This window comes from Elephantulus edwardii, unplaced genomic scaffold (assembly GCF_000299155.1).
Source record: "Elephantulus edwardii isolate Elephantulus edwardi_28Jun2011 unplaced genomic scaffold, EleEdw1.0 scaffold00045, whole genome shotgun sequence".
Taxonomy (NCBI): domain Eukaryota; kingdom Metazoa; phylum Chordata; class Mammalia; order Macroscelidea; family Macroscelididae; genus Elephantulus; species Elephantulus edwardii.
The window spans coordinates 14,074,359-14,097,198 of NW_006399795.1; the positions used below are offsets into that span (position 1 = coordinate 14,074,359).

A 22,840-nucleotide genomic window follows, 5' to 3' on the forward strand; every position below is an offset into this window, starting at 1 on the left:
TCACACACCACCCTGTCACCCTGCTGTCCCCATCACACACCACCCTGTCACCGTGCTGTCCCCATCTCACACCATTCCAGCACCCTTTTCCCCAGCACCCTGCTCCACATCATCTTGTCAGCCTGTTGTCCTCTCTGCATCCCCCCCACCGCCACCCCACCTGGCATGTTCTTGTTCTTGTGTTTCTTGAGGGTCCGGTCCTAGTTGGTCTGCTGACCCAGCCCCCTGCTGTCCTCCCTGCCCCCCCGCCACCCCCTCACCACCCCACCTGGCACGTTCTCGTGCTCATGTTTCTTTAGGTGCCGGTCCAGGTTGGTCTGCTGCCCGAAGCAGCGGTTGCACAGATGGCACTTGAAGGGCTTCTCCTTGTTGTGGATGTTTCGCACGTGCCGCTGCAGGTTGGAGGAGATGCTGAAGGACCGGTCACAGTACTTACACCTGCAAGACACAGACAGCCTGAGAGGGGCCTGTGCGGTGAGAGTGGACACCCCACAGTCCCGGGAGGAAGAGCGAGGGCCCCGAACAACGGGGTCACCACTTCGGACAGCGCCATGGGGGCAGCAAAGCCAAGCATCAGGAGGAGATGGTAAAGATGGGGAGAGCAGAGGCCTCTCCTTCCACCCTGCACCACTGACTGTATCAACCACTAGTCCCCCTGGAACTAAATACTGAGACGGCCACAGGGAAGCTGCCCCTGGAAACGGCATTGTTCAAAGCAGGTGCCGTGTTATGTCATCCTGTTGTCCTGCTTGTGTGACTGTGTGCTGGCTGGGTGACCCTCTTCTGTTCCCTCTCCCTGAGGACGCAATGGCAGCCCCAAGCCGTTCCCTCAAGTGACTTTCTCCAGGGTGATTGGAGGGTGAAATGCTGCCTGCAGCCTCCAGAGGGCAGCCTTGCACCGCGGGAATGACACTTAGACGGAGACAACCTTCCACCCAATAGAGAAACGAGCCTACCCAGCCAGGGCCCTGAACCTGTCCCCCTACGAGGCTGGATGTCCTTGGGCAAGTCCTGTCTAATTGGGAGCCTCAGCCTGCTGGTCCAGCTACTTCCTGTCCAGCAGCCTCCCCGTGTGACCTCTCTCAGCTTAAGGGGCCACCTGACTGTACCATGCATTTGGGGAATGCAAAGATGTCTCATTTGCAGGTGTCACAATGAACAATTCAAGATGTTGTGGGTGGGAGGGTGTTTGTGGATGGGGCTCCCGAGGTGGGAGCTTTGGGCAGGGAGGGCCTAGCCCCCCCACAACCACAGTGGTGGTTTTGAAGGTAGGAGAGTGGGGTATTCTCCCATTTTGTAAGTTCCCATATGCTGGCAAAGAAGAAAACCAAGTCAGAACCAAGTCAGAACCAGAACACTTGACAGAACTACAGCTGGATAGAGGAGGGAAGGCCCAGCGTAAGGAGGAAATCGCTAACCACAAGCTTTGCAGATGCCCACATCCCATCTTGGGGGGCGAGGGCTCCCAGTTACAGAGGAAGGAATGCCGAGGCCAAAGAGCTACTGAGAGTTCTTCCCGCTGGATCGAGTGCCTGACTCAGGGCTCATTCACTGTACACATGCACGGGGTGTGTACACACACTCAGACTGGTGTTCATGTCTGAGTATGCACGGACGAGTGCGTGGGTGGATGCATGCACGGAGCTGGGTGCGTGTTCACACGATGTGCGTGCATACGTGTGTGCACGAGTGCAGGTATGCACGTGTGAGTGTAGATGTGCACATATTTTGGGCTATGCACGTGTGCACACACGGGACGTGTGCTCTCACAACAAGCACATGGGGGTGAGCTTCGTGCTCATACGCATGCACGCACACACGGGGTTCACGTGTACACACAAGGATGCATGGTGTGCACTCGCACATGAGTACATGTGCGCGTGCACACATGCGGACGTGCACGTACGCATGCATGAGGGAGTGTGCGCCGGTGCAGCAGTGGCCAGGCCTCCTCCCGGGGGTGCTTATCTGGCTCTGGGGGCACATGAGCACTTGAAGAGTGTTTTTACAAGAGCTCGGAGACAAGCGGCTCCTGCTATTTCCAGGGTGGGACGTGGAGTTGGTCACATACAGCAGCACCCTGGCGGCTGAGTCTTTCAGGGGCAGCACTCGGGAGGCACGTCTCCTGAGCACAGAGGGGGGGTGTTTGGTCACCCGCTGGGGCTCGCTCTGGGAGCAGGCACCCGGGTGCCTGCCACAGGGCCAGCGCTCTGCAGCTGACTCAGTTCTGACGATGGCGCTCTCGTGCACATGTGGTGACGTTTTGGGGAAGTATCTGAAGGCATCGACCCTCCTGCTGCCCAGTGTCCCCTGACATCTGGACCAGGACCACGTCAAAGGGTGCTTTGGGTGAGAGCCCCACAGAGCTGCCCTGCTGCCCGGGAGGGCCTGGGACCTGGGGGCTCTCTGCCTGGGGGAGAGGATCTGACTGCCTAATAGCACATTGTCAGAGGCCTCCCCCGGGCAGAGGCACTCAGTTCTCAAGGGGTCACCAGGGCTTGTATCTGGGCTTCCAGATGTCACCGCAGGCCTGGGATGTTCTTTCTCAACACTACGGAGCTCCTGGGGTCCTGGGACCCTTAGTTACCAATTATCCCTCATCTCTCAAGGTGCTTGGGAGTTTCAAGAATTGGGGTAACAGAACAGGGGTGGTCCTGTTAGCCACAGTTCCCTCTTGTTCAGCAGCGGGGTTCACCCTGCCAATCTCACGTGGTGCTATTCCTGGGGTTGAATTCTAGATGCTGTCTCTAGCTCCTTCCACAGCAGACAGCCAGAGAATGATTTGGGAATCCCAATAAAAAAAATTTACAGAAATTAACAAACCCCTTCCCTGCCACAGTCATGGGTTGCTCTATGAGTCTGCCAGAGAGTACTGGCCTCTCTACACCAGGAGAGGGACCTCTGGGCATCTGTGTCACCTGGACTCTAGGGGTCACCTCACACCACTGCCTATCTGCCTCAGTGTCCTGAGCTCGGCCACCTGACCAGGACCCAGGATATCTGTACAACCTGGGAGCCCAGCAGCTCTGCTATTTGGCCTTGAAAGAGAAATGGGTCCCTGGTAGCAGCTCCACCTGTGCAGATGCTGCCTCCAGGGTGCTAGGGACCCCCAGGCCCAGAGCTGTCAGTGCAAGGGTCTAGAAGGAAGAGTTTTACATCCCAAAATGTGTCTCTCTTTTATGGTCTGGACGTATCTTTGAACTCTCAGATACCCAGGGCCCTGTTCCGGACTGCACAGACCTCTGTGTATAAGTCCCCTCCTGCCAGCCCAGGAGAGCTGGGCCCAACAGTGTGTGCGTCCTGGGCATGCTGTGGGCTGTCCCGTCTGTCCGTCCATCTCCCAGTGCTACAGCAGATCCATGGCCTCTCTGCTGACTTGCACTTGATGCTTCCCATATGGGCTCTGAGCACAGGCCCCAGTGAGAATCAGGTCAAGGGCTTGCTAATGAAGTCGGAGACACCGCACCTCTGCCAGGCTCCCCCCTCCCCTGTCACCTCTTTGCTGTCTCTGGGCCCAGGAGGGGGAGGGTCGTGGAGGGGCACATTCCATTTGGTCTCCCAGAATCCTGAATGCAGCCCCTCTCCTGGTTTTAATCTAAATAAATGAACCAGACCGAGGAGTCAATCTAAAATTTAGGGGCGCAGCGAGCCCAGAGCTGTGAGCGGCAGAGTTCTCCATGCAGCTGGGATTTGCTTTGTAAATAAGCTGACAAGTGGCTAGTGAAATTTATAGCCAAGCTGCATAAAAATCACACGCCGCTGAGCTCAGGGGAACGAGCGCAAGTGACTGACCAGACTGGGGTGTACGTGGAGGGCACCTAGAGGGCCTGAGGGGGGGCTGCCTCTGTGCCTGAGGGAGTCCAGGGTGGGGCAGAAGGCATCACGGGAAAGACAAGACGACCAAGAACTGGGCTGCGGGCAGAGTCCTTTCTGGGTTCTGGTGGGGACACCACCAGCTGTCAAGAAAGCCAGCTTTATCTGCTTATAAAGCAAAGGAAGACAGGGTTCTCTCTGGAAGACGGCAGCCTGAACTGATCTAAGAACCCGTCCTTTCCACAAGAACACCTGGAAAGCTAACTAAGACTCACGGGTGGTATATAAATGATGTGTTCTTAGCTACTAACTTGAAGGTTGGTGGTTCAAGTCCAGCCATGGAAGAAAGACCTAGCTATCTGTGTCTGTAAAGATTGCAGCAGAACACACAGGGTCATCACAAGTCGGAAGAGACTTAAGGGCACTAATTTTTTGTCTTTTCCTCTTTTTAGAATATTATATAAAATGGAAGAAGAAAAAGGACTTGTGAAACCCAATTAGAAAAAGAAAAGTAAAAAAAAAAAACAAAAAACCACCAGAGGATGCATACAGGCCACATAGAACCTCTACTGGGAATGGAAGGGATCTGGTGAAATACAGAGATGGGGGCCGAGGAGAAATGGAGGGAGTGTGAACAATGCAGACAGACAGCACACGAGTGTCCTTAGATCGACACACGCAGGCTCTGCCCGTACTCACGGGCCAGGGGAGGCGACTTGGGTTCGAGGTGGGGCTCTGAGAGGCAGGACTCTGGACAGAAGGCTTCAAGGACAGGGAAGCAGCAGGGAGGAACGACACAGGGAAGCTGCCTGCCCACCGTTCTCAATTCAATGGTGCCGCCTCTCCAGCTCAAACCCCACAGTCCTACGCCCTGTCACTTTGAGACACAGAGCATCAGGGAACATCATCTACCAGCTTCACTCTAAGATCTCTGAAACAGGAGAAGCTGGGGGCTAGAACAGCTCTCTGGAAGGGGTCTGACCTTCTACCGGATCTATATTAAAACAAACCAACCCAGAAAACCAGACCACTGGTCATCAGGCAGTGCTGACGCATGATGACCCTCTGCTCGGTTTCTGAGGCTGTAAATCGTAATGGGAACAGACTGCTCATCTTTCTACCTTAGAATGCCTGGTTAGATTCGAACCACTGACCTTTGGGTTAACAGCCTGATACATAATGAATGTACTGCGTCACCAGGAAGTGTATTAATCATATGACTAATATGACTCGGTCCTCCCCACATCAGGGCTTGGAATAGTCTGAGATAACTGCAGGCCGGGGCTTAAAAAGAAGAGCGTTTCACAAATTGTCTGGTTTGACACTCTAATCACTGAGGTAGCAGCTTGAACAGTTGGTTTTCGAGGTGCCCATGTTGTGAGGTTCCCCCAGGGGCCATACAGCAGCAACATGTGCATGCTAGCACCGCCGCTGGGCAGGCTGCAGCTCCCAGCCACACGGGAGCAACCACTTCTCAGGTCTTGTACCTCCCTGAGGCTCCCGGTTTCTCCTCCCAGACCCGCCTCCAGCCAGACGAAGGTGGGATTTGCAACATGACTTTGCCTAACAGTTACAGTCACAGAAGCCTAAGCCGTCAGTGTGGAGGGAGCCACAGAAATCGATGACGATGAAATGGTTCTAGAAACAGGGCCTGGCCTCCAGGGGTGCTTAGCGTGAGACACTGTGCCCGGCTCTGTTACACAAACAGCATGCAGCTCCCGCTGTGGCAGGCTGGGGCCTTTCCGTGTTGGTCTTTGTTGTCAGTTGCTAGTTTCTGAGGGTGTCTGTGAGTCTGAAGAGGCACTGGACATAGAACTGGTCAGTAGTCCAGTGCCCTACTTTGCCAGGCTGGCCTGGATGTGGAGATGCTGGTCATTTCTCAGAGTCTGGATCCAAAGGCAGAAGGGCCAACATGGGGTGTGTGAGAAACGGGGACACTGGTCAGGTCTCTGTGACCTGTCTTACATGGTCACTTCCTGGGAGGTCTGAGCTCTGTCCTTTCTGAGGCCACAGGGTAGGTGTGGTCTCGGGCTGTGAACAGACACTCAGGCCCGAAACTCTGTGTTCCCCCTGGTAACTATCAACAGATACACATACATCTGGTTCTGAGCTGGTCTCTGGCATATAAATTAACATTTCCCCAACAGGCCACATGATACCAATCCCCTGAGAATATCTAGTGAAATAGCGACTTCCAGGCCTGCCTGAGATGTTACGGGAGGGCTCACATGTCCTCCCTCTGCCTCGAACTCCTGTCTTTGAAATGCGGAGGATGATGGCACCAGCTTTTTGCTGTGAACACAGATGGGATATGGGTGCCCGGTCCTGAGAGCTATGTGGGCAGAACCAGTGGTTTGCACCCAGGGGAGTGAGGCAGGTATACACATCCATCTCTAATCCGGGGCCATCAGGAGAGAAGACTTGGTGCACCCCACATCAGAAAAGGGCCTGCAGTGGCAGCCAATTCCTTTCCCTGTGACATTTGGGAGTGAGGAGCACATTGGTTGTGGGGTCAAAGCAGTGGGATGGAAGGAGGTAAGCTAAGGTTTTCCACCACACAGCCTGCCCCAGGGTAGGGGGCCTGGCTTCTCGTCAACCCACTCTCACTTGGAGGCCCACTGACACTCAGCTGCGTCAGGGTATCCTCCTGTGTGAGCCTTTTGGAAGCTTCTGGACACCACCTGCCTCCTCTTCCAGAATATCTGAGAGGCACGATGTGGGGTGGTTGAGGAGCAAGAGGCCCTGAAGAGGAGAGATCCAGGCCCTAGATCTCTACTGAGCACCCCAGTTCCCAGCCCTGCTCCCCTTTGGGAGACTGGCCCCTGCAGCAGGGAGCCACTGGGGACAGGTCAGAGGAGAGGTCAGCGTGCTTCCCAGCCCACATCGTGTGCCTCCTACCTGTACGGCTGTTCCCCGGTGTGCGTCCGCAGGTGTCGCGTGAGATTAGCGGATCTAGGGAAGATCTTGCCACAGTACCTGGGGTGCAGGGAGGTGGGGAGGGTGAGAGACGGTGAGGGTGACACACTGCATTGAGGACTCCCAGCTCAGTCCTCCCGTTCTGTGTCCAGCACATCCAAGGTCTCTAAGTCCTTCTTAGGCCCAGAGGAGCAATGGGTTTAAAGCAGCCCACCATGTGTCCTGGGAACAGAGTGCTGTTGGCTGAGTCCACAGCGGGGGGCATCCCCCCAGAAGTCCCTCAACCCAGTAGCGGTGGTGGGAACTGGCTGAGCCCAGCTTGGACAGGTCTGCACCAGGTGGGAAGGGTGTATCTTCTCAGCACAGTGGAAATCCATTAGCAAAAAGGGCCCCGTGAAGGCTGTTAACCAGGACTAGCCACCTCCCTGTGTGCTTCCTAAATTGGATGCTGGGATCAGGGCCCTTTTTTCTTGGACTCTCAGTAAACAAAGCCTGGCGGGTCACCTATGTCTCACATTTGCCATGCTAACCTGGAGCAGGTAGGGAACCATTTATTGTTGCCAAGTTTCATGTTGGCTGCTAACCACAAGGTTTTCTGGTAAACGCAGGTTCAAGGACCATGTGTGGCTGGGGCTCCTGAGGTCACCCAGCTGGGGCCCTCCCACCTGCACTCCAGGGAGGTACCGCAGCCTCACCTGCACGTGTACCTCTCCTTGCCCTTCCGGAGGATGGGGTCCGAGAGCGTCGGGGGCGGGGACCGGAAGTTGAAGGGATGGTGGGGCAGGGGCTGCAGCGAGCTGGAGGAGTCGGCCTTCAAGGCAGCAAAGCTCTCCAGCTTCTCCGTCATGGTCTCAATGGCTGACATCTGTTGGCAGGTGAGAGTTGACAGGTTGTCACGTGCTTTGAGAGGATGAACCACCCCATGAACGCGGGAGGGCCTGTGGATCCACAGTGGGCTTGAGAAAGGTGCGTCTACACCCAGAGCAGAGGGGTTTTCAGAGGCAGTTAATCACCTGGGAGGAGACTGCCCATCTTTTTCCCACAGAGCAGCTGGGGGATTCAGCTGCCTGTACAGTTCCTTACCATGAGGCCACCAGAGCTCCCTCAGAAAGTAGCCAACAGAACCAGCACTTTTGTGGGGCTAAATTCTTTAACTTTCTTGTGGCCTGCCCAGTTCTTGTCGCAAATCTAGCCTGGACATAGTTTAAGTTTGGGGACTTGAACTGACCTTCACCAACAAGTCCCAATGCCTGGGTATGATGGGACCTGAATTACGGGCCAGCAAGACTTCTGATAAAATTTCCCTTATTCTGAACCAGGCCTGCATCACTCAGCTGTCTTGACCTCTGTTCCTTAGCCAGCACTCTTGGCTGCCTGGTTTGGGCTAAAAAGAGTTTCATTTGACTTTTTTTCCCCCCCCAAGTCTAGAAAAACTAAGTTATCTGTCTTGAATTGGAATCAACTTGAACACAATGGGTTTTACTTGAATTTCAATTTAAAGCATGAATCACAAGCAGAGGCAATACTGCTTCCTAGTGGCAACATCCTGTAATTGCAGGCAAAGTACTAAAAGGAAGTCAGCAGCATGGTACGGGTTTTCAACATCTCTTTTTTGGAAAGTGAATCACCAGCCTTTTCTTCCAGTGTAACTCTGGATGGACTTAAACTTCCAACCTTTTGGTTAGCAGCTGAGCATGACAGACATTTACACTACTCAGGGAAGAGGTTGCAAATGAAATATTCAAACTGCTGAGGTTTAAATTTACATGACTGAATTGTTAGGGCAAATGAAGCTAACTAAATGGCTTTCTTCAGTCTGGTGTGAGAAGGAACTTAATTGATCCTGCGAAAGCAATTTAGAGATCAGAAGCTCGGTGAGCTTGAGTTTGGGGGTAACCGCATGGTCACTGCTAAACTAGATTTGGAGCCTAAAGTCAGTTTTCAGGGAAATTAACCTTAGGAGAGCATTAGTTATTCTGGAAAAAATCCTTGAGATAAATATTGGAAAGAAAGGGAGAGGAGGGGTGGGTGGGAGTGAAGGGCTGCCTCTGGCAGCAGCGACAAGCTCAAAGAGGAGGTATCTTTCAACCCCCTCAAAGTGAAGCAGGAACACTATTAATCCCAAGCCTTCCTGAAAGTCACTAACTGCCTAGGTGACAGGACCTGCCTTGGACAAAGGGCCCTCAGTATCCCCAGGGCCTCTTCCTTCTGACCACTCAGGAGCCAGGAGTCACTGGCTGGGGAGCCCTTTTAAAGATTGGCTGAAAGAAAGGCTGGCAGGCCTGGACATTTGCATCCTGGGCATCAGGGCCTGTCCCCTGCTTCCTGCAGATAAGGGCTTGCTTGGCAAATCGGAGGAGGCACAGGGTTGGTGATTCCCATCTCAGAAGGCTGAGTCCTCTCAGCATCTCAGATGGCCTGTCCCTCCTAGCAGTCAGGTGATGCTGACAGCTGCCCCACTGATGCGACACGACTTGGTGACAGCAGAAGGGGATGAGACTGACAGAGTTGGACAGGTTTCAAAGCCCTGACCTACAGTGCACGCTTCTCTGCTTGTAAAACTGAATTCTAAGAGAGTGACCACCCTGCGCGCCTGCTGTGTGCCAAACCCTGCAGGGAGGGGGGCGGGGATGAAAGGGAAGAGTGTTCATCATGGGGCCAGGTGTCCACTGGTCACTTGAGCCTCATTGGGTAGTTCTGTAACCTTGGTGAGGTGGCTTCTTTAGACACTTCATCAGACACTGGTGGAGGGGACGCAGGTGCTGGAGGGGAGACGCATCTGGAGAGAGGGGCCTTTTACCAATTCTGACAAAAGCTACAGCTTCTCCAGGGCTGGGACATCTTACTATCTAGGGAACTACCAATTGATTAGGGAGCTCTAATGGCCTAGTGGTTAAGGAGTCGTGCTGCCAATTTAGAGGCAGAGGGTTCAAGTCCACCAGTGGCTCCACGGGGAAAAGATGGGCAAGCTCCTCATGAAGGATTTACAGCCTCTGAAAACGCCCTGGAGGGTCAACTCAAAGTTTTTTCCTGACTCGACAGCACACAAGAACTGATCAGTTACACTGAAAAAACTCAGGCATTTATTCACAACAGCCAAAAGGAAGCAAAGGAGCCCAGAGTCATCAACAGATGAAAAAGATAAACCAAAACCCAAGCCAAACTCACAGCATTCTGACTCACAGGGACCCAATAGGATGGAGTGGAACTGCCCTATAGGCCTTATGAGGCTGGCATCTGTATGGGTTCTGGTGGCTTGGTGGTAAGAAACCGTGCTCTAATCCCAAAGGCACATGGTTCGAATCCACCAGCTGCTCCATAGGAGTTGTTGTTTCTAGGTGCTTTCAAGTCAAGTATGATTCATAGCGACCGTAGGAACAAAAGACCCGAACCCTGTCCTATCCTGTGGCATCCTCACACTTCCTGACACCAGAGCCCATTTGTGGCAGTCACTGTGTCAATCCACCTGGTTGAGGGCCTTCCTCTCCTTTGCTGACCCTCCACTCAGCCCAGCATCATGATCTTCTCCAAGGAGAAGCAACATGTCCAAACTGTGTAGGACGAAGCCTTCTCATTCTTGCCTCCAAAGAGCACTCCGGCTGCACCCTCTCTGAGACATATCCATTCGTTTTCTTGGCCATCCATGGGATGTTCAGTGCTCTTCTCCAACACCACAGCTCAGAGGCATCAATTCTTCTTCTGTCATCCTTACTCATTGTCCAGCTCTCAGATGCATAGCAAGTAATCAGAAAGACTATGGCTGGATGGGAAATCTCCTCCTGTACAATATACTGCCTCTGGAAACCTGCTGACGGGTCAGTTCTGACTTGATGACACACAACAACAAAAACAACAACAACAATCTGTGTGGAAACAGATGGCCACATCTTCCTCCTGAGGAGAGACTGATGGGTTTGAACTGCTGAAATTTAGGTTAGCAGCTAAATATTTTAACCTTGGGGCTACCCAAGCCCCACTGCTGTCAAGTCTTTTCAGATTCCCAGCAGCCCTCTGCTGGGTTTCAGAGGCTGCAAATCTCCCTGGGACCAGCCTGCAGCCAGTGGATTCAAACTGCTGAGATTTTGGTTAACAGCGTAATCTGCAATGCACTAGATAGGCACTTCCTCACTCATAACGCCACACGGAGCTCTGACACATGCCGCGTCCCTTGAGCACATCATGCTGCATGAATTTAGACAGAGGCCACGTATCCTATGACCTCACTTACAGAAAATACATGGAGTAGTCACATCCATGGAGAGAGATCAGAAGATGGGTGGGGAGGGAGATGAGATTTGAATAAGATGCGCACTGAAAACTGGTGGACTTTATGATACGACAGACGGACAGAAGGGAGTCCATGAGAAGGAATTGTTTGTTGCTGGTGTGATCACCAGGGCCTCCTTGGACCCCTGGCTGCCCCCCAAGGCCTTGGCTTCGAATCACTCTGGGGAGGCAAGGACATTTGCCTTTCATTGGCAAGCACTGTGCTCCTCAAGAAGGCGGTCACCCCCATCCTTGTTGGTAGACAAGTGGAAACTGATTCACATCCACGGCTGCCATCCAGCAACCACCCCCCCCCCAGTCCCTCTGTCTGATTGATGGGTCCCCAGGGTGCTTCCAAGATGCTGGGTACAGAGACCCCTCCCACCTGACAAGTTGTGATCTTGGAGGACAATTTCCTTCCCTGTCCTGAGACTCCCTAAGACCCACCCTGTACTCCAGAGGTTGCTCAGCTGTCCCTGGGCCCCCAGGACACAGGGGTGTGAGCCCTGTCCTTCCTGGCGGGTAGGTGTCCACCCAGGGTCAGCCCCTGTGCTTTGTGGGTGCTGTTGGTTATTGGTGACGGGCGAACCGGGGATCATCATGGATGGGCATGGCTCTCCGGCCCCTCCTCCTGAGCCCAGGCAGGGGTGGCAGGAGGGACAATGGGCATTCGGTCCTGCCAGGCCTCCCTTCCTCAGCTTGCCCACCGGGGACTGGGTCTTGCCGGCCGGTGTCCGCGCCATTCTCACTTGCACAAACGCAGGATGTGCCGGCTGGCTTGTCGGCCTCCCCAGCCTGGCCGAGGAAAATCAGGGGAAGTTATTAAATGAACCAGAGGCTCGGCCAAACAATGGCCGGCGCTAAGTTTAGCTGTGAACCAGGCAGGGCGAGGGGTTCACAGCGGTGGGTGTTTGTCCGCGGTAGGAACACCGGGAAGGAGAACAATGTTCCTGTCTGGAGACACTTTAAGGTCCTGGAGCCCCCGAGTGGGGTGGGGGTGAGGGCGTAGGTAGAGATTCCCAGGTGGGGGCTGGGCCAGTGAGGACAGGTGGGTATGGGGGGCAGGAAGACTCTGGCCTGATCCTCTGCTCTGGCATCCTGTCTGCCCAGGCCATTCTCTTCTCTGGACCCCCATTCCACTCTCAGTCATGGGTGGGAGAGGGACACTCCTGTCCAGCTAATCACCTCCCTGGAGACCCTTCATCTACAGGAGGTCAGTCCCTGTCCTCAAGGAGCTAGCACCTGGGGTCATGCCCTGTGCCCCCTCAGGTATTTGTGGAAAAATCCTCCCTCCCCTGCCAGCCACCCTCAGATCCTTCTAGAGGGTCACACATCCTCTCTGACCACTTTTGAGGACCCTTTTCCCACTGTGCCCCAGAATACTGGAGCTTCCAGGGTCTACTTGGTTCTTGTCTTCTCCTTTCCTCACCCTCTCACATCACGCTTTCGGGTTTCAACACAGCCAGGACATGGGACAGTTCAGTGATGTCCCCAGATAGCCAGTGCTGGGGCTCTCCCAAGCCTCTCTGTGAGAACCGAGCCTGACCTGCATCCTCTTCCCATCCTGTGTGACACAGCCCCCGCCACCAGCCGTGGAAGCCCCCCGGCTCAGCCTCCTTCTCACCCTCTGAGACCCTGGGTCATCCACTGCCTTTGGGTAGACCACCTTTGCTGGTTGGGTCCTCAGTTCAGCAGAGGGACTGGCTAGCCTGTGTGTCCAGGGTGCTGGGCAGAAGGCTTGGAATGGACCTGGATGCCAGCCACCTGTGGCTTCTTAGGGTTATATGGAATGAATGAAAATGAGCTGAAATGCTCTCATTTCAGCTCTGTCATCACCAGAGCTGCTTCCAGACTACAGTGAGACAGAGAGCTAGCGACACTGGACACTGGGCATAGGATCTTCTCCATCACAGAACCATCCACTGGTTCACGGGAGGTGCTGGCCTAGAGTGACGGGCCATGGAGTCAGCCCCAGAGGCTGGGCTCCTCACTGCCTGTAGAGAGACCCGAGGGCTCCCATCTATGTGCACTCCTTCCTGCCTCAAGTCCTCCCCATCCATCAAGCTCCAGCCTCCTAGTGATTCCTGGAATTGGCCAACGGAGAATCTCCCCTCTGCATCTGATCTAGAGATGTTGGGCCTCGAGTGTGGCCAGACCTCGGCAGAGGCCCTGCTCCTTGGGCAGCCTGACAGGACCTGGCATTGTGAGGACGTCAGGAGCCACCAGTCCAGGAGAGCTGTGTCTCAACCAATCTGTGCGATGGAATCCTAACCCCTGTATCTGTGGACATGGTCCCTTTGGGAAAAAGGATCTTTGTTATGTGAATGGGATCATATCACCGTGTCAGCATCAGATGGGTCCTAATCCAATCACTGCTGAGTTACATGAAGTTGGCCTAGACTTGGAAAGACACAGAGGGATGAAGGGGGAAATGGATGCTATGAGAAGACATCGGAGGCAGAGACCTCAGTGAGCCCAGGGACACCGAGGGGGTGTCCTGGGGATGGACAGGATGCTTGGAAGTTCTCACTTCTCTCATTGCTGCTCAGGTGGAATCAAACCACACCTAACTCTCTGGTGGTTTCTAGAAGGCTGCAAACTGCACTGGAGGAGAACGCTTTCTCCTGTGGAGCTGCTGGTGGATTTGAATACTTACAGAGGTGCTGCTTTTGGGGTTAGCAGGGCAACTCCCTAGGAATATGCCACCAGGGTTCCCATAGGAGAGTAAAGTGAAGAAAAAGGAAGAACCCCAATGAGATGGGCTGACACATGACTGCAGCATGGTGCGTAAGCACGGGGAGGTGGGGCGGTGGGGCAGGACTGGGCAGGCTTGTGCCCTCTCACTGTGAGGGCACACACAGGGTTCCTGGGAGCTGGCATCTCCTCACAGGCACCTATCAGCAGCAGAAGCAGCTGCAAAAGACAAGGAAGGCTGGCTCCCTGGAACCTCATGCTGCAGTCTAGCCCCCTGAATGGCGAGAACAGGAGTTTGTGTTCTTTGAAAGCACCCCCTTGTGGTATTACTGTGACGGCAATACAGTGACGGCAATTCTGTGAGACCGAGGCCCCTCTCCTCCCCTGCCCGCTCCCCCACCGGGTTACCTGGGGGTGGAAGAGCAGTGGGGACGGCCGCAGGTACTTCTCCTTGAGGACGCCCACGGGGTCAGTCACCTTCCGCTTTTCTACCCTGCTGGACAACAACACAGAGGGTTACGTATCCTACTGAGCTGCTCCAAAGCTAAGCAGGGAGAGCCCTGCTGGCTCTGCCAGGCTGAGCCCCCTCGCTGGCCGTGCCAGGCTGAAACCCCCTGATGGCCGTGCCAGGCTGAACCCCCCTCACTGGCCGTGCCAGGCTGAACCCCCCTGATGGCCGTGCCAAGCTGAGATCCAGCATTGGTGAACAGGTGGGGGTCTTGCCATGCCTGCCTGTCCTCTGTGACTCCAACTCCTGCCTGATGCCTCTGCTGGGCCTGGGGACGTCCATGGTCTGGCTCTACCACCTACCTACCCAGGAGGGTCCTTTAAGCTGCACCCCCGTCTCCCAGAACATTCTAGACCATTGCTTCCTGACTCCTCCCCCATATCTCTCTGCCACCAGTCAGCACATCCAGCTCTGAGTCATATCTTAATCCCCCAGAGCACCCCAGCTGCTGGCATTTGTGCCACACATGTGGTGCTGATGTTCTAGAACCTTCTTGGGAGGCTCCAGCCTCATGGTGAGGAGATGGTCAGCTATGTGGGGACAGGGGTCATGTCTCCTTTTTTGGGCCCCTGGACTCAACCACAGGAGAGTATAGGAGGTGCTGTGGGAGAAAGCCACTCAGACCCTCTTTACCTGAAGTCCTGGGCACAGGCTCCCTTTCTTACTCCCTATTTGTGCTGGAAGATGCAAATGACTCAGAGGCTTCTGTTCTAGGGAGGCCACTAGAGATGCTTACCATCAGGCCACCCTCTTCCTAGAAACTAACCAAGGCTATTGGCAACCATGATCGAAGGATCTCCCCCATAATGACAGTCGCACTATTTGTGGTTGCTGGTTGGAGAATCACAACCCAGATCTCCTGGGGCAGAGGAAGGGGTTGGCAAACAATCACTGGCTCTCTTCTTGAGGTGGAGACTGTTAATAGCCGTGGCTCTGCCATGGCCTCCACCTCCTGGCCTGTCCACTCAGGCTGTGGTTGAGATTCACCACCACTGTTAACCTTCTTAAAGGCTAGGGGTTCCAATGCTCCTAATGGTGCCACAGAAGAAAGGCCTGGCAATCTGTGTCTATAAATCTGTTGTCACTGAAAACCCGCATGGAGCACAGCTCTGCTCTGACACACGTGGGGCTCTCACGAGGCAGCCGATGACCATGGCTGTGGGGCTTTGTCCCTGGCCACGTCTGTGTACCTCTCGTCTCTGGGTAAGCTCAGGTCTGGTGGATACTGTTTTGTTTGCTGGAGGTCATCACTCAGCTACTGAGCTCCGCCCACAACGATCAGAGCCGTCAGCCGAGTGGTCAGTCAAGAGGCAGCTGAAAGGAGAATTGAAAGGAGCAGGAAGGGTGGAAAGACAGCCAGGAAAGGAGGACCGAGGCCGACACAGTGGACCTCGGTGCACATGGGCCTGGAGGTGCTCAGATGACCTCACATAGAACCCCAACTCGTCCAGGAAGGGAGGGTACGGGGGACTGGACAACAAGGAAGGGCAGGGGTGTGAGGGCCAAGTTTGGCAAGACTTCCTTCCCAAGGGAGTAAAATTTTGGTTAATGCCGAGACCAGTCTCAGATGTGGGGCTTCTGATGCCAGAAGGTGAAATTCAAGGCTGGATGGGACTTAGCTAGTCTTTAAGTCGTATGTCCAAGGAAGAAGACCCAGGGGCCAGAGGCAGTAGTGCAGGCATCTTGGCTCATGGTGGGCTGAGGAGGGAGGTGGGTTTATGTCCACTCGTCCCCTATGAAGGGAATGAGAGATCCTTGTGCTAAGCAGCTCAGATGTGGCCGGGCGCATTGGCCAAAGGATGGAGATGAGGGGGGCTGTCTGTATGTTTCCATCTAGGCAGAAGGTTAAGGAGATGGCGGAGGTGCACCCACGTGGGGTGTATCTTCTGGCCCTTCTTGACCTCTGTGTCCCTGAGTGATTCCTGGGAGCATGTCCAGCCAGTCCAAAGTGGACAGGGCAGATGTGGCCAAGACCTGAAGTTGCTCAGAGCCTGTCGCATCCACATCCTCATGGATCAGATAGTCATATGATGGCAGGTCTTTAGTGGGGATCAAACACTGGACAGACAGACTGATTAGAGCTTAGAGACCCCCGACCCAAGGGAGAGGCCTGTGGAGGTGACTGGGAGTCACCCTCAGGACACAGGTGCTGAGGGGTGAGCTGCTGGGGAACCCTGTCCTCTCCAGAAGCCCAGCACATCCATAGGCAGTTCACACTTCTGCCTTCAAGTACCTGAGAAGACATACTTCCGTGAGACATGCTTATGTTGATGGACTTGGGGGAAGGAAGAGGCTCACCCTCACACCCCTCGTCTTGTTTTCTGAGAGCAAACGATTTGTTGATGGCGACTTGCATCAAGGCAGAGCCCCAGTGTTGACACTGAAGCAGCCAGAATTCCAGGCCTCCATAGGCACTCCACAACTAGGGAGGCCAGCACCTTTGAGGCTGGAGGCTGGGCGCCACCTTTGGCCTGACCTTTGCTCCAGGGCCCCATAGCCAAGGCCCTGCACCACATCCAAAAGAGAATGTCCCCAAAGAAAGGGGTGCACCAAAGGGCAAAGTGAGGGACAAGGCAGGGGCATGGAGAGGAAGGAGCTAGGAGTGGCCAGAGGGAGAGAGAGGAAGAAAGTGGAAGCAAACCATCTTGCGTGTCTGTGGGCCCTGACCATGAGGCCTGGCTTCCCTCTGTCATCCACTTGGGTCTTCCACACCTGGCCTGCATGCTGCACTGAGGGTACAGCTGGGTATCCTCTCTCCATGTCACAGCTGCCTCCTGTTCCTGACAGATTTTTGGAGACTCTTTACTGGCATGTGTTCCCTTAGCCTCTCTGGTGGTCATGCTCCCCCCAGAGTGCTGGTTAAAGGCAAGCCAGGTGGGTTCTCAGTGCATCCTGGTCACTGTCTCAAGGACATCACAAACAGTGTGTTTGTAAAGACCCAGCTGGGGGCATTGTCCATGCTGCTCAGAATGACCCAGTGCCAGGTCTCTCTCGGGCAATACAGTCTGGCAGCAGACACAGACCTGGCTTAATGTTGGAAAAGGTGTGAGGCAGGCTGTACCCTTACACTGCGCTTAGTCAACCCGTATGCTGTGCAACCAATCTGAGAACACGGCATCAAGATTGGAAAGAGACACATTAACAGCCTGCAATGTGCAGATGACACAACCTTGCTCACTGGACACATAGAAGACTTGAAGCACTTACTGATGAAAGCCAAAGACTCCAGCCTTCTAGAGATTGCATTTCACCACAAGAAGACACACACAAAAGAAGTAAATTTAAAGGAAAACAAAAATCTTTACAACAGGGCCTACAAGCAATATTATGATAGACGGAGAAGAGATCATTGCTAAGGTTTTCCTTTTACTTAGACCCATAATCAATGCCCAAGGAAGTAGCACTTAGACACTTAATGAAGTACGGCAATGGGTCAATCTGCCAAAGATCTTTTTAAAGTGTTAAAGAGCAAACAAAGATGCCAATTTAATGAGTAAGGAATGCCTGACCAAAGTAATGGTCTTTTCATTGCCTTGTATGTATGGGAAAGCTGAACAATGAAAATGGAGACGAAAGAAGAATTGATGCCTTTGAATTGCAGCGACTGAGAAGAATATTGAAATGACTATGAGCTGTCAGAAAAGTCAGCAAGTTTGTCCCCGAAAAAGTGCAGCCAGAATGTTCCTTAGAAGCAGGAAAGACACAACTCCACCTTGCTTCGTTCGGATATGTCATCAAGACCAAGTACAAGAGCGTTAACACCACGTTTGGTAGAGCAGAGAATTAGCTCAAAGAAGAGACTGGCAATGGGATGGGTGGATATTGTGGCTGCAACAATGGACTTGAGCGTGCCCATGAACGTGACCGAGACCCATCCTCTTCTGTTGTACATAAGGTGGCGATGAGGCAGAGCAGTCTCGATGGCATCTAACAATAAACTCACTTGGTATGAGCTTGGGTCCTGCGTGGTGTGTTCATGGTCTAGAAATAAATGGTGGTTCCTCAGCCTCATTACATACAACTGGAGTTCCTGGTCTGGGGGTCTGCTGTCGTTTCTGCCACCCTATCCTAGACAGCGACTTCTAGTGTGGACACAAGCAGGTAGGGTCTCCTTCCTGGGGCCCCTCCTTGGAATTTTGGGTCCCTGCTCTGCTGGCCTCACGCTCACAGGTGACTGACATTTCTGTACAGTGTGCATGCATGTGCACTCGTGTACTCTCTCCACAGGGGTGTGGTCCAGATTGCACGTGTCCTTTTGCCGCATGGCTGTCATGTCCCACTGCCTGTCTGCTTTGTATCTCATCTCTACTCCCCAAGCCCAGCAGACTCTCGGAGCTCCACTCACCTGGAAGGATCCTCGTGCTGCCAGTCAAGCACACACGTAAGGCCAAGAGCTTTCCCCACCAGACCGTTTGCTTTTCTTTTTTTTCAGACCGTTTGCTTTTCAACACCCCCCCCCCCCCAGATCCTACGGAGCGTCAAAGCCCACCCAGATGAGGGGATAGGGTTACAAACTAGCTTCACAAGGGAAGGTATCAGAGGCTGGCTTTCCCAAGCTCCCAAATGCCCTCCTGCCTTCCTCTTCTGGCCTCGTCCTGCCCCTCCACCCAGCCATGGACTAGTTCTTCCTGATGTCTCAGGGGCCAAGAGAAAGGCCCCTGTGTCCCAGGACTGGGGGTGTCTCAGAGCAGCCTAAAGGAAGCAAGGATCTCAGGAAGCAGAAAAGGTGTTTGGAAGAAAGAGCAGGGTGGGACTGTGAGTGGTGGGGAGCTGATTCAGGTAAGACATGGGGTGGGGTGCAGAGGAGGGTGCTGAGGGCCTGGGAGGATCCAAGAACTCAGTTCCCAGGGGTCTATGTGTTCAGAGACACCTCCTTGACCACACTCTGGCCAGGGAATGGGTCAAGCCAGGCCTCACCTCTGGAGTGTGGAGACTGCCATAGTCAGGGGTACCCTGAGTCTGGAATGGTGGAGGGAGCAGCTTAGTAAGTGGGTGTCCTAACAGGTGGTCAGGCACATGACCTGCAGTCCCTGCTTTGGGGTAGGAGCAGAGGCTCCTGGGAGCAGTGAGGGCAGAGGCAGGCAGGGCAGCAGAGGGGCCAGGGACCCTGGGAGCACAAGGTGGGCGTGTTGGTACCTGTAGATTGGGTCCATGAAGAAGGGCGAGGGCTTGGCATAGTGCAGGGAAGGCTGCTGGGGCAGCTGAGCAGGGGATGCCTTGGGCAGCCCCTCACCAGCACCCAGCTTGCGTTCACCGTAGACGTGGTTCTTCCGGGGCTCCCGGCCCCCTCCGTTCTGGCTGGCCCGGGCCCGGCTGCCGATGCTCAGGTCCAGAGGCTGCTCCTCGCCTGATGCCGGGGCAGTGGGGAGCTTGGGCGCGGGCAACACGGGCTTGGCCTCTTTGGGTTTGGTGGTGAGGTCAAAGGGGCACTCGGCACTGGGGCCTCCTGTCTTCAGGGCATCCCGGGGCGATTTGGGTTCGGCCTTGACCAGCAGGTTGTGGGCGAGGGTGCGGTCCGTGAAGGGGTACAAGGAGTGGGGGAAGTTGGGCAGGAACTGGAAGGGGAACACGGAGTGGTAGGGTAAGGAGCCCAGCTTCTTCTCCTGCATGCCCATGAAGCCAGGCCCGAAGTACTTCTCCGCGATGGAGGCTATGGCCTTGATGGAGTCGCCAGCGGCCCCCGAGGCGCTCAGTAGCTGTTCCTCCGGTGGTGGGAAGAAGGAGTGCTGAGAGTAGAAGACCGGCACCTCACCCACACTGTTAGGGGCCCCTGGGGGCGTGGGGCCACCCCCAAACTCGGCCTTGCCCTCGGCTGTCTTGCTCTTTTCTTTGGCCCTGTCGCGGTCGCTGTCCACATCGCTGTCCAGGTCTGAGCCGGTCCCCGTGGTGGTGTCCAGATCCGTCCCCGTGGTGGTGTTGATGTCCTCAAAGTCGCTGCCATCCGACATGTCGCTGTGCCTGGTCTTGAGTTTCTCCACGTAGACCTCCTCCAGGCTGCCCTCAAACTTCTCGTCCACCCCGGGGGCCGTGGTGGCGCCCTGGCCACTGTTGCTGACCGCGGAGACCAGGGGCAGCGCGGGGTTCCCCAGGGGACTGGGGAGCTTGGCGTCCTGGGTGTGGTTGAGGGGGCTCTTGAGCAGGGGCGTGGGAGGTAGCAAAGGTGGCCGTGGGTACAAGGAGGGCGGGAAAATGCCCGGGAAGCCCGGTGTGAGCGCAGGAAAGGCTGGGGGCGCTGTGGAGAAGGGCAGCCCGCCAGGGTGCGGCCTGGAGGGGAAGTACTCGCCAAAGCCCAGGCCGGTGTGGTTGAGGTTGGGAGCAGGCTTGGCCTTGTCCATCATGGGGCTGGGGGTCAAGGGCAGGCCAGGCGCGAAGATGCTGCCGGGTGCGTAATGGTTCTTGCCCTCGCAGAAGCGCCGGTGCTTGTTGAGGGAGGAGGTAGTGCTGAACATCTGCCCGCAGTCCTTGCACTTGATCTGCGTTCGGCAGTCGGCGTGCATGCGCTTGTGCCGGCACAGGTTGGAGAACTGCGTGTAGGACTTGTGGCAGACCTCACCTAAAACATCAGCAGAAAGCAACGACAAACACCATATGAAATTACCAAGAAACCGCAGGCATGGAGGGCATGCGGGACGGGAGCTCCTGACTCGTAGCATCCAGAAGTTAGACAGTGTGCGCGCGCACGTGCGCATGCGTTTGCGTAGTATGCTAATGAGTATGCATGCGTCAGTGCACGTACAGAGTGCGCTAGGAGTGTGTCCACACTTGTGTGTGCAAATGTGCACGCAGGCATGTGCAAATATGTGAGTGTGCAGAGTGCATGCTCATGTGTGCATGGTGTATACTGTCTTTGTGCATTCGTGCAGGTTCTGGGGTGTGAATGTTTCTGTGCATACAAACTGCTTGCACACAGGTGAACGTGTGCATATAGATATGGCTTCACAGATGTGCATATGTGTACATGCACCTGTGCCTGAGTACACTGCACATGCGTATGCGTGTGTGATGTGTGCCCTTCCTGGGGCTGCCCTCTGGTGACCAGCACAAACCCGCTCTGGGACGGCTGTCTTTGGGGTGGCACAGTGGACAAGAGACAAGGCTCAGACAGGTCTCAGTAGAGTGATAAGAACCCTTCTATTTTCCCCTTAGGTTTCCTGGGCTGGCTTAATGCCATCGTGTCTTGGCCTCTAAATCCAGACAGTAGTGCTGTGTGTGTGGCTCCTTCCCCAATACTTCTTACCTGGGCATGAAAGTCTTTCTTATCTTTTCTGTGTGGTAATCACTGGTTGTTTTTTATTATTATTATTATTATTATTATTATTATTATTATTATTATTATTATTATTATTATTATTTTGGTTTTTAAAATTCACTCCCAGGGAGCTCTGGTGGCCTAGTGGCAAGAAGCTGCACTGCAATCCCAGAGGTGTGTGGTTCAAATCCACCAGATGCTCTGCTGGAGAAGGCGGGACAATCTCGTCCTGTACCAGTCAGATCTAATTTGACGGTATACACATAAAAAATAATAAAATAAAATTTAAAAAAAGAAAACAAAAAAAAAATTCACTCCCCTCCCTTCCCAGTATGAAAGTCTTTGGAAGTCACTTGGGACAGCCAGTCTTCACACTGGGTAGGCTGGGCCTGGGCCTGGTGGCTGCCAGCTCGGCAATGTGGCCAGTTCTCCTCAATGTCTGCTTGCCCCAGCCCTGCCATGTCGTCCACTCCAGTCAAGGCTGTGCCAATAGCAAGAGAGCAAGCCACAACCACCCACACTAGTTCTGCTGCCTCAAGAGGTTGGCAGCATCCCACACCCACTTTCCTTCCACTCTTTGTCCCAGGCCCTGCAAGCTGCATCCTGGGTGGGGTGGCCTCAGGAGTGATACAGCAATGCTGGAGACAGGGACCATTCTGGGAGCTTCTTAGGAGGTATCTGAGTCGGGGCTGTGGTGGGGGCACTCTGGCTCTTGGCCAGGACTTGGCGATGGTTTGCTAGGGACAGCAGGTGGGAGGAGAGCAGTTAGCCCCAGTCAGGGGGCCCTGGGGAAGGAGATTGACTGTATTTGAGAAAGCTAAAATCCTGCTCCCTACTACGCTCGTCCCTGTTTGAGATGAAAGAGGCTGTGCTTGGCTCTGCTTGGTGAACATGAAAACTCTTCCTGATCAGAGAGGGCTGTGCCAGCTGAGCCAGACATTAGGACGCAGTGACTAGGAAGACCTCGTCATGGCCATTTTCCCCAATGACAGCTGAATTTTCAACTTATGACTAGCTTTGCTCTTTTATCCTATTTTTCTAACAAGGCAGAGAGGAACATATACAACGCACATACATATGCAAACACACACATACAGAGCAATACTTTCACACACACACTTGCACACATACACAGACCCACATGCACAAACACACAGTACACACATGTAGGCAGAGACACAGATGCACCAATATAACGTATACTCACAATACACACAGTCTACACACAGTCACACATGCATACATACAAGACTCACCACACCCAGACCCATAACACACACAATACAAAAATGGATACACACACAGACCACACATGCACTCACACTCACAACACCCAATTTGCATGTGCATGCACATACAACAGACACTACTCCCCACAAACATATCTGTATGCA

At 54.2% G+C, this 22,840-nt stretch overlaps 1 protein-coding gene across 2 annotated transcripts in view; it reads right to left on the reverse strand.

Annotated features, from left to right (window-relative positions):
* The window catches only part of PRDM16 (PR domain containing 16), a 509,116-nt gene that overhangs the window by 9,393 nt on the left and 476,883 nt on the right, over window positions 1-22,840 (reverse strand). Inside the window, exons 9-13 of one of the 2 annotated variants that reach the window (XM_006885814.1) lie at window positions 19,334-20,750; window positions 14,098-14,182; window positions 7,425-7,594; window positions 6,712-6,789; window positions 269-438 (exon numbers count right to left, since the gene is read on the reverse strand). In XM_006885814.1, the coding sequence (XP_006885876.1) occupies window positions 269-438; window positions 6,712-6,789; window positions 7,425-7,594; window positions 14,098-14,182; window positions 19,334-20,750 (1,920 nt within the window). Of the gene's footprint in view, window positions 1-268; window positions 439-6,711; window positions 6,790-7,424; window positions 7,595-14,097; window positions 14,186-19,333; window positions 20,751-22,840 lie in introns of both variants that reach the window. The other variant, XM_006885813.1, reaches the window with a different exon arrangement.